This window comes from Scomber japonicus, chromosome 17 (assembly GCF_027409825.1).
Source record: "Scomber japonicus isolate fScoJap1 chromosome 17, fScoJap1.pri, whole genome shotgun sequence".
NCBI lineage: Eukaryota > Metazoa > Chordata > Actinopteri > Scombriformes > Scombridae > Scomber > Scomber japonicus.
Genome location: NC_070594.1, coordinates 13,120,940 through 13,134,262, shown reverse-complemented (window position 1 = coordinate 13,134,262; position 13,323 = coordinate 13,120,940). Strand labels below are relative to the sequence as shown.

The window sequence follows — 13,323 nt, the reverse complement described above, 5'->3', positions numbered from 1 at the left end:
GGATTAGGTCAATTCAAGGCTCATTCATAAATGTCCCACACACACCTGATACCAACTGTGTGCATCTGGTTGTGGTCCAGGGTGAACTGTTTTTCAACTCTGAACATCATTCAATGCCATATGCTGAGTGCTTGTCCAGTGAATGTCCTGAAAATTGGCACACTGCTGAAACATAAATCTCCTGAGAGAAATCATTTAACCTTTCGTTATAACCACAACCTGCTCTGGAGAACACACACAAGTGCACAACCACTCACACTCATATGCATGCAGACAAGGAAACAATGATATCACTTTCAAAGCGGCAACATTCTCCAGAATATGAGCGGGGGCCGAAAGAGAACGTGACATTTCCAAGGTGTGTGCTGTCGCATGGCAACCATGGCAACTAAACCAAAAGACCGTTAATTTGACTGAGTCAGTCCACCTCTCAGTGTTGCATAGCTCCTCCCCTTCAAAGCAGGATCAACCAACAGGAGCAAAAATTATTTTTAACCTCCTAAAGAAGCACCTGTTCCTGGTTGGACATTACAGGAATGTGTGTGACTCTCTGTGTGCATGCTTGTCTCTGTGTGTTTTGTGTTGTATGTTGGTGCATTGGTAACACTGGTACTGTATACTACGTGCATTTATCCCAGTTTGTTTCTTGAAGCATAACATACACATGTAAATGTGGTCAAATGAACTGGCTCTAAATACCTCAGGCTGATTTCATGGTTACCATGGCACTGTAAGTGTGATATGTAAAGTAGTCATAGTGGAGGGTGGAAACGGTTACTTAGTGACTTGCTGTACTTCAGTGCAATAAAGGATCCTGTCAAGTATCTCATAGGCGTACTTGTGATGATTTTAAGGCAATTTCTGCCTCATTTCTGAGCAAAACAACCATACTCCAAAAATAAAAGCTGTATAAATTTGCCAGTCACCAATACAATTTAAAGGTGCACTGTGTAGAATTTAGTGGCACCTAGCAGAACAGACATGGCAGAAATTGAAAATATTCATAAGTGTGTTTTAACTAGTGTATAATGCCATTAAAGTAAGAATTTTTGTGTTTTTTGTTACCTTAGAATGTGTCCTTCATATTAAGGATGCTCGATATTGGCTTTTCTGCCGATATCCGATATTACGATATTGTCCAACTCTTAATTTCCAATACCGATATCACCCGATAACGATATATGCAGGCATTTTTACACCAAAACTGTTACAACATAACATATCTCCCATTGTGGAATTAACACATTATGCCTAATTTTATTGTGATGCCCCACTGGATGCATACATAAATACAACATGCCTTTCCAAATGTAAACACTGTCTGTGCAAAATAAGAGAACAACTTTAACTTAAGTCATGGAAAAAAGTGCCATATTTATTATTTTTTAGAGTTCATTACTTCGAACATTTTGCCTCAAACAACAATTAACATAGTCCTCTTTTAGTCCAAGTTCAATAAACAAGCCTGACACCTGACTGGCTGTAACTGGCCATAACTAGGCAAATAATACAATCATTAATCCGTATGACACACTTGGAAATAGTTCCAAACCACAGACATAACGTCATGCACCGGGTGAGCAAGCTTGTTAGCCACAGTTAGTGATGTGAGTGTTGTTATACGTCATCAAGCGCCGGTAAACGTCCCATGCTGCGTTCATGCAGGCTCGGAAATGCTGAAGCCTACAGAACAAACTTCAGTTATAAAAACTTGATACCGATACTTGCCGAGGGCCGATATTATCAGACATCTCTACTTCATATCTAAATAGGGAACGGGTCCCCTTCATTCACGGCTCCCCATGTTGCACTGCCATGTTTCTGCAGCAGCCCAGAGCAGACAATCCAAACACTGGCTCCAGATAGGGCCTTTTGTGTTTTTTCATGAGTGCTTTGAAGGGGAGGGGCAGGGAAGGAGTATTCAGTTGGTTGCAATCTGTAACTCCACTGCTAGATGTCACTAAATTCCTGGTCACTGGTCCTTTAACAGAAGCTATGTAATAGCCCAATTCAAAGTCAGTGATGCAGAACTGCTGTAAACCTTCCAAAAGGAAGTTATTTCGAACATTTGAACAAGGAACCGTTAAATATATTAAGTTTCCTTGTTCATAAGTGTAGTATACTTTACCTTGTATATTGGAAAGCACCTCACCTGTTCCTGCTTTGATTGTATGAAGACTCTATGTTAATAGATTCAGAAACCTGCCTAACCCTAACCCTTTCGATTTTGAAACTAACTTTTTGTTGATTCACAGTTATGGGAGATACGGTCACTTTCCACCAATATTTATCACACTGTTAGTGTATTTCAAATGTAGGATGGAAATATGTTGACATAAGGTCACTGTATAGTAATCATTTGCATTACTGATGTTATCATGGGGTCATCATAATTGTTATAAACAGCATCATCACTGTCATTACCATAATCACAATCATCATTGCTGTTGTCAAATCTGCGTGTGTGTGTGTGTGTGTGTGTGTGTGTGTGTGTGTGTGTGTGTGTGTGTGTGTGTGTGTGTGCATGCACATTCATAACAGTGGGGCTTTCAAGGTGAAGGAGAGCGCCTGCAGAAACAGAAAAAGCTGGCCAAATGGACTCTGAACCAAACACATACAAACAAGGGAGAGTTATGACTGCAGGAGTTTACATAGCAGAGCCCTGTTTAAAAATACAGCACTGTGCAGAAATGCAGACATAGCTGACATCATTTCATAATGGGAGAAGGAAGAAGGGCTGCATGTTCTGATGGCTCATACAGATGCTCTTTAGTACAGCAGGTGAAAGTACAAAAAACAAGATCCGGGAGATCTTTACTGATATGTTTCCTTCTGTGGTGAAAAAAACCAAAGCAGTCCATCTTAGGGTGAAATAATATGTTCCAAGCACATGCACACACACACACACACACACACACACACACAAACACACACACACACACACAGCAAGAATTGCAATGAAGCAATATGTTACAGTAAGTGCTTTTGCAAGTGCTCAAGTGTGGTGTCCTATCTAGCTCAAGTGCTAGATAGACAAATCTAAGTTTGACAATAATTTACCTGATCCCCTGTAGAATGACCAAATGATTAAAGCAGGTGCTGGAGTTTGTTGTAAATTAAAGTTGGCATGTGGGCTAAGAGGGATGAACAAGCATATCCAAGATCAAAAAATATTATGCTGTAAAGTGAATAGCAGCAAAATATTAGTATAAAAGTACTATATATATGGATTGATGATAGTCACTGGTTATTACATGTACATAGTCATTAACTGAGCAAATATTAAAATTTCACAATAACCTATGAGCATATGGAAAGCCACCGGATATTACAAAAATGGCAGAAAGTCATTCCTGGAGACTTAGTGGCCTTTAGTGTGACGATAAAAAAATATTATCAACAATGTCCCACTTGACTGTAATAGACAGCCATAGGATAGTTTTTTGTGCATTTGGCAGTTTTATGCTCTCCAAGTCTGTCTTTAAATCTCCTTTTTTGTTCTGCCACACATAGAGAAGTCCACAAGGACAATCAAGGCAATATACCAGATAGGATGTTATCATAGAAGTGATTTATTGTTTAATGTCTTATTGGTAAACACAACCACAAGTCTTTGGTGATAGATGGCTGTGGACCAGCTTGTCTTGTATGGTGGGAGCCCATCTAAAGACAACATTTAGGAGGTTCGGGAAACAATTTGTGCAAGGATGTATCACTGTGTAATATATGCCAGGTGTGTTTGATGATATTGAGGATCTGAGCTTACATCATACTAGTATCCACACAGTTTGCACCTGTTTTAATCCACAGTGGAAAATAGATTATGCAATACACTTCAACTATACCAGACTAGATTAACTACCTTCAACAAGAATAGCACTGTTCAAACTCTTTTTAACCGTTCACCAGTGAAGGGAAAATCTAATTAAAGCTTATCTCTGGATCCAGGGTCTCCTAGCTCATCTCCTGAGCTCCCACTATCATTAAGTCACCTCCATTACCTTGACAGACTCAGTCACGAATCAATAAAAGTATGTATTATTACATTTTGATAACACCTACACAGAATACTGTCTCTTTCGAGTTTTGTCCGCACGTCTTACTGTGATTACAACAAAGGCATCCAGATGAAACTCAAGGAATCCCTTAGCCTTGAGTCATCAAATAAAAAGCTAGCCAGAAAGAAAAGGCAAAGAACATCACGCCTAAACAGATCTGACATTGAGTTTCTACTGCCGTCAAAACTAAACTTTTCCCTTCTCACCTTAAAACATGGCTGAAATCCACTGTGGATAGATTCTAACAGCAGCACTCACGACTAGTTGGGAAAGACAAAACTTTGGGGATTAACAGCAACGTTCTTCTATTGCCTATCCCCTCTCGCTGCCTCGGTGTCTCACACATGCCAAGATATTGTTTACACACACTATTCCCTAAAGGAATAGTTTGACATCTTGGAAAATGTGCTAAGACTTTCTTGCTGAGAGTTACATGTTCACTCTCAAATCTAAAATCTGCACCATCAATTATGAAGCCTCAACCAGCAGATGACCATATTAGCTTAGCACAAGACTGTAAACAGCTACATAACTCCCTGTAAAACCACAACTTGATATTTTCCTGTTTGTGTAAACAAATGTAATATTTTGATTAATAAGCCTGAGAGGTGCTGATAGGTGAATTTTATTTACTTCTGGACAAATGCAAGCTGGCCGCTTCAGCTTGTTTCCAGCGGCCTCAATGCTAATCTCAGCTAATCGGCTGCTGCTGGCTGTAGCTTATGACAGACAGACATGAGAGTGATGTCAAATATTTAACTCTTAGCACACAGCTGAGCACATTTCCCAAAATATCAAACAAATCAAACAATTCCTTTAATGGCACATTAAACATTATGAGTCTGTATGTTTATTGAATAAAAACTGTTTCCTTTGATCAGACCTTTAAAGGAAAACATGTATTTCAAATGCACAATTACTCATCGTAAGCCTGATTCAGGCTTCCAGTAAATAATAGTATTGAAAATACAGTAAATGGTAAAAGCTGCATCCATCAGTGACTATGTGTATTTGAAAGTGAGCACAGTGGGCACACTGAGTACAGTTCTGCTGTGCTTCTGAAGAATCTGAGGAATGCTTTTGCTCTGCAGGCCATCAGGCTGAGTCTCCGACAAACACACACGTAAAACCTGGACAGAGCATCATCGCTTGTTTAAATTGGGCTGCTGAACAGATGTGCAATACCATGCCTTTCTTTATGTCCTAATAGAGTTTTGTCCAGGCTGTGTTAGATATCAATTTGAGTTATTATGTGTGTGACAAGACTGCACTCAATGCTGAGAGACAGAACAGACACCTACACATGGAAACACACAAACACAAAAGCCTCATCATTCAAAATTCTCGCCTTATGACAGAGGAACAGGAAATAATGACAAATTGATGCCAAAGAGTTTCTCTCAATCAAAAGTGGTTGTCAGTTTTTCTCTCTGTCTATCTCTCTCTCTCTTTCCAGAATGAGAAGTCTTTCCTCATTGATTGTTCAGTAAAATATAATAAACATCCTAAAGACATCCCTCCATTTCTATATATAGCTATAGTATATTACTGTAATTTAAACATAATGGGATTCCTCTTCAACTACCTAACCGGAGTAACTGCACTCTTAAATGATTGGTCTATGTGGTAATTTGTGTATGGAAGTGCATGTGTGTACTGAGGTGAAGTCTTGGTCAGCAGTCCTGTCTATGCTTTAGTGTGGCTGCAGTGAAATACCCTCATCTGGGCAAACATAAAATCAATGGTATCAATTAATTAGTCTACCTGCCTGACTGCCATTGCTGATACAGATATAAACAAAAATAGAACAGGAACATGTGAAGCCTGCTGAGAACTGAATGGGTAGACTTGTAGTTAAATGTAGTATTATGTAATTATAACAAATAAAACAACTTTACAAAACTCTAATAGTCTGTGCCAATGCATGTACACACTTTCAAGGTTAAAATGAGAGGACGTCACCTGCTTCATAAGGTTACTGATAGCATTGAGTATCTTAAATTTCACAACCATGTTCCTGGTTATTATAAAAGTATTTGCCATAACTGGGGAGGACAAAACACACAATGTGCTATGGAATATTCTCACAGGTGTCAAGTTAAGCACTGCAGGTGCAGCAGTTCATATTTCTGTGCTTTTTCCAATGCTGCTCTTTTACAGGCTTCACTCAAAATGGATAGGAGGGACTTGGCCTCCTGGTGGGCTACTAAGGCTATAAATGAAAGATTTACAACATGCTTACAAAAAAAAAAAGCAAATCAAAGAAAAAAAGATAAAACAAGATATCATAATTCTGCTCATTTCTGGCAGCAACACAGTTCCAGATGCTGTTTCCAAGAGCTTCGACGTTTCCCAGACAGCTTCCGAACCTTTTCTAATCCCAGGTGTGCTATACTACTTATTACAGCTGAAATGCCGAACATAGCCATCATTCTAATGGTGTTGCCATGGTTATGAGTACTGGATCACGCAAAGACAGTACATGACAAAGTTGGATAGTTCAAGAAACTGTCTGTGAAATGAGTGAACAAGTGAGGCCTTTACTGCAGTAATTTATCAGCTTTCCAACCCTGGAGTACTGTAACATTCTCTGCCAACACAATTCAAACACAACAGAGACCAGTTCTGTGACAGCTGGCCCACATCGCCACCAAAAACTTTAATGTATGCACTACGTGAACACAAGGGTCCATTCTATTTTTTCAATTATGTGTCTACAGGTGCATGCTATACCTTCTGCTGACACCTGTTCATGTTAAAAAAAATGAGCAATATTCATTTTGATTATAGACAGCAACAAAACAGGAAGTACTGTGGAGCTCCTGATATCTCTGATAGGGTATAAATATACTTATTTCCTACTTCCTTTACAGCCCAGTCAGATCATCCAGATTAGCACTGACGCAACAATTTACCACAGCGCAATGCAGCACAACCAGTAATTTTCAGGGTTGGCCAACAATTTATGTACAAGCACACAATCTAGATGCAATACCTCACAACATGTACCGTATGTCATGCAATTGAACTAATTTGATATGTATCTTTTTAAAACGGGAAACCATTTTTGCACAGTGATAACTTTGCAGAATCTGGACTCAAAGGTCTATAACTTGCCCTGGGGGTCTTGCTGTTTAATAAACCTTATAATTTGAGCTTCCTGGTTTGAATTTAATCTTCTATCTGTACCTGCCCTCCTGTTGTTGTGCTGTACTGCTACTGTTGATCTGAATCTACCCAAAGAGTTGATGGATTAGGATGTAACCGGCGTCTCAGGTGAAATTTGCAAGCTTCTAGGCTTGGCCAGACCAAAACAGTTGGGTTGGTGTGCATTGTCTCACCTTGTTCTGGTCGGTCCAATACAGGAAGTAACCTTTGGGGTCGACAGTTAGAGTCACCGGGGTCACAGTGGTAGAATCCTGGAGGAAAACAAAGAAAAGGACATCTGGAGTCAACGTGTGTGTCTGCTTATGTCTGTGTATCCCTGTCTGAGTCTGTGTTTTTACATAAGTGCAGGCTTTTGAGTGTATGGCAGAATATTCTCTGGGTAAATCAATTAATTTATTTGTCAGTATCAAAGCGCTGTTTGTGTAATCCCACATGCATACTAGAGTTTGAAATGACATCAAAAGGGCTGTTTATGTTGTAAGCATGCACATAATAATTTCCTTCTAGGGTAGTAGAACACTTTTCCCATCATGACCTGACATCACAGCAAATGACTAAGAAGCCTGGTGTGTGTGCATGTGTGTGCTAGTGTACATGTGTGCGTACGCATATTTGAGACAACTGCAATCATGAAGTGCAGGTTGTTTCACAGCTGATGTTCCCATTTCCCCCTCTTGTAACAGACAAATGCTTTCCCACAGTTCCCACATACAGACGGCTCTAACCCTCACACACACAAACACAGTTTGACCCTGAGGCATACATGGCAACGCCAGATATTATTGGATGCTTCTATAAAAAGAAAGAGCCTTTGCTTTTTTCTGTGTCCACTGTGGCTGTGGTTCAGCTGAACAGTAGCATATTGTCCTTCTCAATCAGCCATGGCTATGAGATCAGAGAGATGAAAAACGCATTTGCTGCACAGAGCAAGAAAATCTTCAAAGTGTCTTCATGTGGCTTCTAATGATGTCCCTATCACAGCATTGGGAGATAGAGCTAATGGTCTGCATCTGCTACTCGCTCGTCATATTCGGGTGCGACCCTATGTGACACACAGTGTAGGGTATCATGAAAGGGTTGAGCTGGGAGCTGGTAGACGGTAGACAGTGGAGGAGTCAAAGTCTGATGGGGTGTAGAGGACCATTAGTGTTCTGAAATCATTTCATACTGTCTAAACAAGTCAATCACAGTTTATGGAACCTGATGCAACTGCTCCATGAAAGAATAATACTGAATTCCAAACATTTATGAACCCCTAGAGAACAGCAAGAAAGTGAAAGAAAAATGTAAAAAGAAAAAGGAAACAAGGAAGGAAACAAACAAACAGGTATTGAGTGAAAGGGAAAGGAGCAGCTGGTTTCGGAAAATGGTAAACTGGAAATGGTAAACTGTCATATCAGAAGCATTTCACTATAGTGACGTTTGCTATGGCAACCCACCATTCCTGTGAAATCTATTAGAGACTCAAGAGGTATCGTTTTGGTTGTGTTCACATGATTTCACAATCTTTGCAGACTTGATTGAATTACAAAAGACAGAGTTCATACCACTAAATGCATGCAGCATACACATGCTCTCACACTGTGCTTAGAGCCTGAGGGCAGGAAAAAAGCCTCATGTTCACAGTTCTTAGATATAATGTCTCATATCAACCGCAGCCCCATAATCTCTGATCTCCACTTAAGTTAAGATACACAGCCACATTTCTTCAATTCAGTTTTTACAGATGGAAAATCTCTTTGCCATCTTTCATAAAGGCACCAATTATTCTAGGAAGACTTTATCAAATGATCATGGGTTTCATCAAATTATGACAAGTTGTTCATATTTTCAGTAAACCGAGTTAAGACATCGCTCAGCAGACACAACATGGTAATTGATGGATTGCCTGTGCTGTCAGAGAGAAAGAAAGAGGACAGTCTGAGAGCACTGGGAATCAACCTAATGACGTGAGAGCAGTCATTTTCACCAGCTTCTTCCTTAATGTCCTAACTCTCCATGGCCACCACTACAAACACATTAGGTCATTATGGACTCTTAGTAAAGATTTTCTCATGGGTCTGCTGCACATATAAGAAAAACAACAGTACTTATAACATTGCAGATTAGACTTCAGAGTGATTTTCTGAAATTACTATCTCTGGAGTGGTACAGTTCATGGTTTTTATTGTCAATTGACTATTTGGAAGATTTGTTATTAATGGTGTGACATTAGGCTGCGGCGGCCTTCTTTTAGCTGAAATAAGATGAGATTAGTGACTGACTTGCGAAAACAGTACAAAAGCCCTTAGGGATCCGATTCCAAGCAGTAGCTGTTGCCATTATTTTTAGTGAGGAGTCTGTACCATTAGCCATCACCTGAGGGGGTATGTTAGAGAAGGGATTTGAGCTCAGCATATTTCTCTTCTGTATGCTAATAACACATTCTACTACTTTTATGGGATTTTAAGATCCCCTGCCAAGCCTGATAATATCTTATTTAATACACGTGAGACCAAAACGCCTGATACAAGCATAAACTTACACAAATCTGGGTTTACACTGACCCACCATCATCTGTCACATATTTCCTGCCAGCATCTGTCAATGATCTTTCAGATGAAGGGTCCCTTTCCGAGAGGCTTTGGATGTCTCCCTGCCCTCCACTCCCTCTTAGCAGAAAGCAGCAATATGACACACAATGGTGCTGAATCTGCCATTTGAACTGACTGACAAACAATAATCTGCCAGGCAAGAAGTAGCACTGTGGCAGCACCTAAAATACAGGGTGTGTGTGCGTGTGTGTGTGTGTGTGTATGTGTGTGTGTGTGTGTGAGAGAGACAGGTCGGACAGGTCTGAATCTTCCAGGATTTCACCAACATTTTGAGAGGTTTTCTGATTGCTATATATATTCTTTTTCAACAGGCGACCGACCACCTAGCACTGTGTATTGAAGTCTGTGGTGCTTTTTCTTCACCAACTCAGACACCTCAAATTTTAAAGCCACATCTATTGTTCATACAATACAGTATACCATCTTGACAGAGTAAACAAAAGTGTACACCTTTTCTGTCTCCCCTGAATTCAGCTGTGAGTTTCCCTGAAACTAACAAAAATCCCCTCTGGAGTAAAGCAATAAATGAAAGCCTACACACTTGTCTGATGCCTTAAGAGATGTTTAAGTGGACCCACAATCTGAAAACCAAGACAAGATGAAAATATATTTAATTCAGTCCTTTTTCACTTGAGATTTATCATAGCTTTTTTCTCTCTCTCTGTCTGTCTTTGTATTCCTCTGTGATTCTTTCCATGAAATGATAAAGAGAGAGGAAAGAGGAAGGAAGGAGTGCGTCAGAAATGAAACAGAGAAAGTATCTGTGTGTACGTCTGTGTTGGAGATTGTGTGTTTTCACAGGAAAGACCTTTTGGGCATTTGGTTCTGGAGATAGGGCCACATGTACCAAACTCCAGTACACAAACACACACCTCACACTTATTCTCACAACATATCAACCACAGACCTGAAAGAGCTTCAGGCTCATTAGTAATTACTAGTAAAGGAACTTCAGCTTTCTTGAGTATAAGATTGTTGATTGACAGAGTGGTATACAAAAGGTGCAAAATTGCATCTTTGCCATCTGCACTGACCAAATTCACACTCTTCTAACACTACATAACACCATCTGTGCTGTGCTTGAATCACCTGAGCTCAGCGATTAAGATCATTTCACTGCTTTATTTGGTGATCTTATAAAACTATATTTCAAAATGTCACTTATATAAAACTAGCACAACAAAACAGTTTATCATAAAAAAAAACTGACTGACTATACTGCTCTACATGGAAGATCTAAATACATTGTGATTTTTAATGAGATTTAAGATTTTCACCACTACAGGAGACAATAGCACTATAATTAACACCTATTAACAGCTGGACATTTCTTTCTGCATTTTCAGTGAGAGAAAAAAAAGAGCGAGACTGTTTGCTTGGAATGACATGAATCATGACTGTGCTCATATTCAAATGCTCACACAATATACATGCATCAATGTTTGAGAAACCAGAGGAATGCATGCAGTTATTCAAATGAGATGGGGTTGCGGAAATATGTGAAACAAATATAACAGAAAGTCCCCGGTCACAATGTAGAGAGCTACTGTGGTGGCAACACATAAGATAAAGAAATCCATTAGGTATAATAAGGTCATTCAGTTTTAAACTCAGTTTTGAAAGCAACAGCTAAATGTCCAGTCTCTACAGGATTATTAGAGGGATGTGTTAATTTGTTGTTTGGGGATGGATGGTGCAGTGTGGCCAAGGCTGTTTGTTAAAAAGCCACAACTGTATGTTTTCCCCCCCTACTCAATAGCAGTGTGCAATCAATATTAATCAAGGTCATTTCTCTACAGCTAGACTGCCAGGAGTATGGGCGAATGATAACCCACTATATAGAAGCAAAACGCACCATCCTTATTCAACTCGTGCCTGATGGTTACACTATGATCTGCGTGCTGTGCCCCGATACGCTAATTAATTGTAGTTAATTGATCAAACGTTTCCAGTGCATGGGGAGGGGCGAGCTTAGTTCAAATGTTTAATTTGATTTAATGAGCGGCGCGCAAATTTCTCACACACACCAACTCTCAAACGCGCGTGCACTCATTCACACGCGCGCCCACATACAAGTGCTGCACACCGGGAAATGTAAACAAAGCACATGCCAGCAGACACAAAAGCTGCTGCATTTCATGTTAACCGTTAACCAGCAAAGCCAAAGGCAGGCAAGCAGCTTTCAGTGCGGTCTTCACTGACAATTGAATCTATCGACTACTGTTGCATGAGTAGCCTATAGATTGTGTAATACATCCTAGTGGTACATGAATGAAAATAAAGCGTGCATAAATCACACGACAGTGAAAAAAAGAAAGATTCACTGCCGGTCTCTCTCGCCATTACTTACATCATCCCATTTCATAAATTTGTTGCCCTTTCTTAGGCTCTCTGGCACGGACACTGGCTTGAGCTGCAGCGCATGAACTCCAGGCTGTGCCCCTGCCATTGACTCATCTACTCTTCTCGACGCACAGCAGGGGTAGAAATGAGTCACTTCACTCTCTTCTACTCTTATTTCTCCTCCTCTCCTTTGTAATCTGCTTAAAAGCAGGCAGACGGAAGCCCACTACTGCTGCCAGTATGTCATGCCCGCATTGACGGCGGCGGTGGCGCGTCTCGGCTTTGGAGAGCTGCTGAGGCGGACGCAGGCGCAGCGGACCAGGGCCACTGACTGACTGACTGACTGACTGCGCGACATGCAGCTACAGCGAAGACGAGGGGAGAGAGAGAGAGAGAGAGAGAGAGAGTGTGTGTGTGTGTGTGTGTGACAGAGAGAAGGAGGGGTGTCTGAATGAGTTACACGTCTGGTTTCAAATTGTACAAGTCAATGAAGGGACAGGATCGATGCTTGAAGTGATCTAGCGCCTCCGTGCGTCCGAGGCAATATGGAGCCAAGATATGGGTACAAGTGGCCAAACTACGACCGGATGTAATGCCACGGGTGTTTAAAAAAAAAAAAAAAAAAACTTGGATTGTGTCATACAGAGCAGGTGTATGAAACAGTTTTGATTGGTTATTCATGGTTTGTGAAAATATTAGTGTGTGCTCAAAATGAGAGAGTAGTTTCTTTTTCGTTGTGAGATGTACAGGAAGCTTTTTGTTTTTGTGTGCCCTTCACTGCAGGACAGGAACATTTCCTAATGATTTATTGCTTTGGTGCAGAAAACAGTGGTGCAGCCTTTTCTCGTGGAGTTGCATGGTGTGTCTTTGTGGCCAGGATTGCAATCATAGCTTGGATTATTATGTGAATGTAGAATATAGTGTTGATAGTTGGTGTCAGGGCTCTGGCCTCGTAACTCCCCAGCAGTGGAGGTAAAGCTCATAATGCTGTACAGGCAGCAGAAGCAAGTGGCAGCATAGCCTTCAGGTGAGGAGTGTGACAAGAGGCATGCTGCAAAGAGCAGAACACTTAAAGCTTAAACAAACTGTCATAACTGAAAGGGTGTTGGATGCAGTATGGCACTATGCAGAGGAGTATGCCATGTGAGTGTAACGACAGA

The 13,323-nt window shown here is 40.5% G+C and overlaps 1 protein-coding gene across 2 annotated transcripts in view; it reads right to left on the bottom strand.

Annotated features, from left to right (window-relative positions):
* LOC128377130 (1-phosphatidylinositol 4,5-bisphosphate phosphodiesterase beta-1) overlaps nt 1-12,473 on the bottom strand; it is a 112,234-nt gene extending 99,761 nt beyond the window's left edge. For both annotated transcript variants that reach the window (XM_053337030.1, XM_053337031.1), the window contains exons 1-2: nt 12,171-12,473; nt 7,400-7,477 (exon numbers count right to left, since the gene is read on the bottom strand). In XM_053337030.1, the coding sequence (XP_053193005.1) occupies nt 7,400-7,477; nt 12,171-12,269 (177 nt within the window). In that variant the 5' untranslated portion in view covers nt 12,270-12,473. The remainder of the gene's footprint in view (nt 1-7,399; nt 7,478-12,170) is intronic.
* Nucleotides 12,474-13,323: the final 850 nt, after the last annotated feature.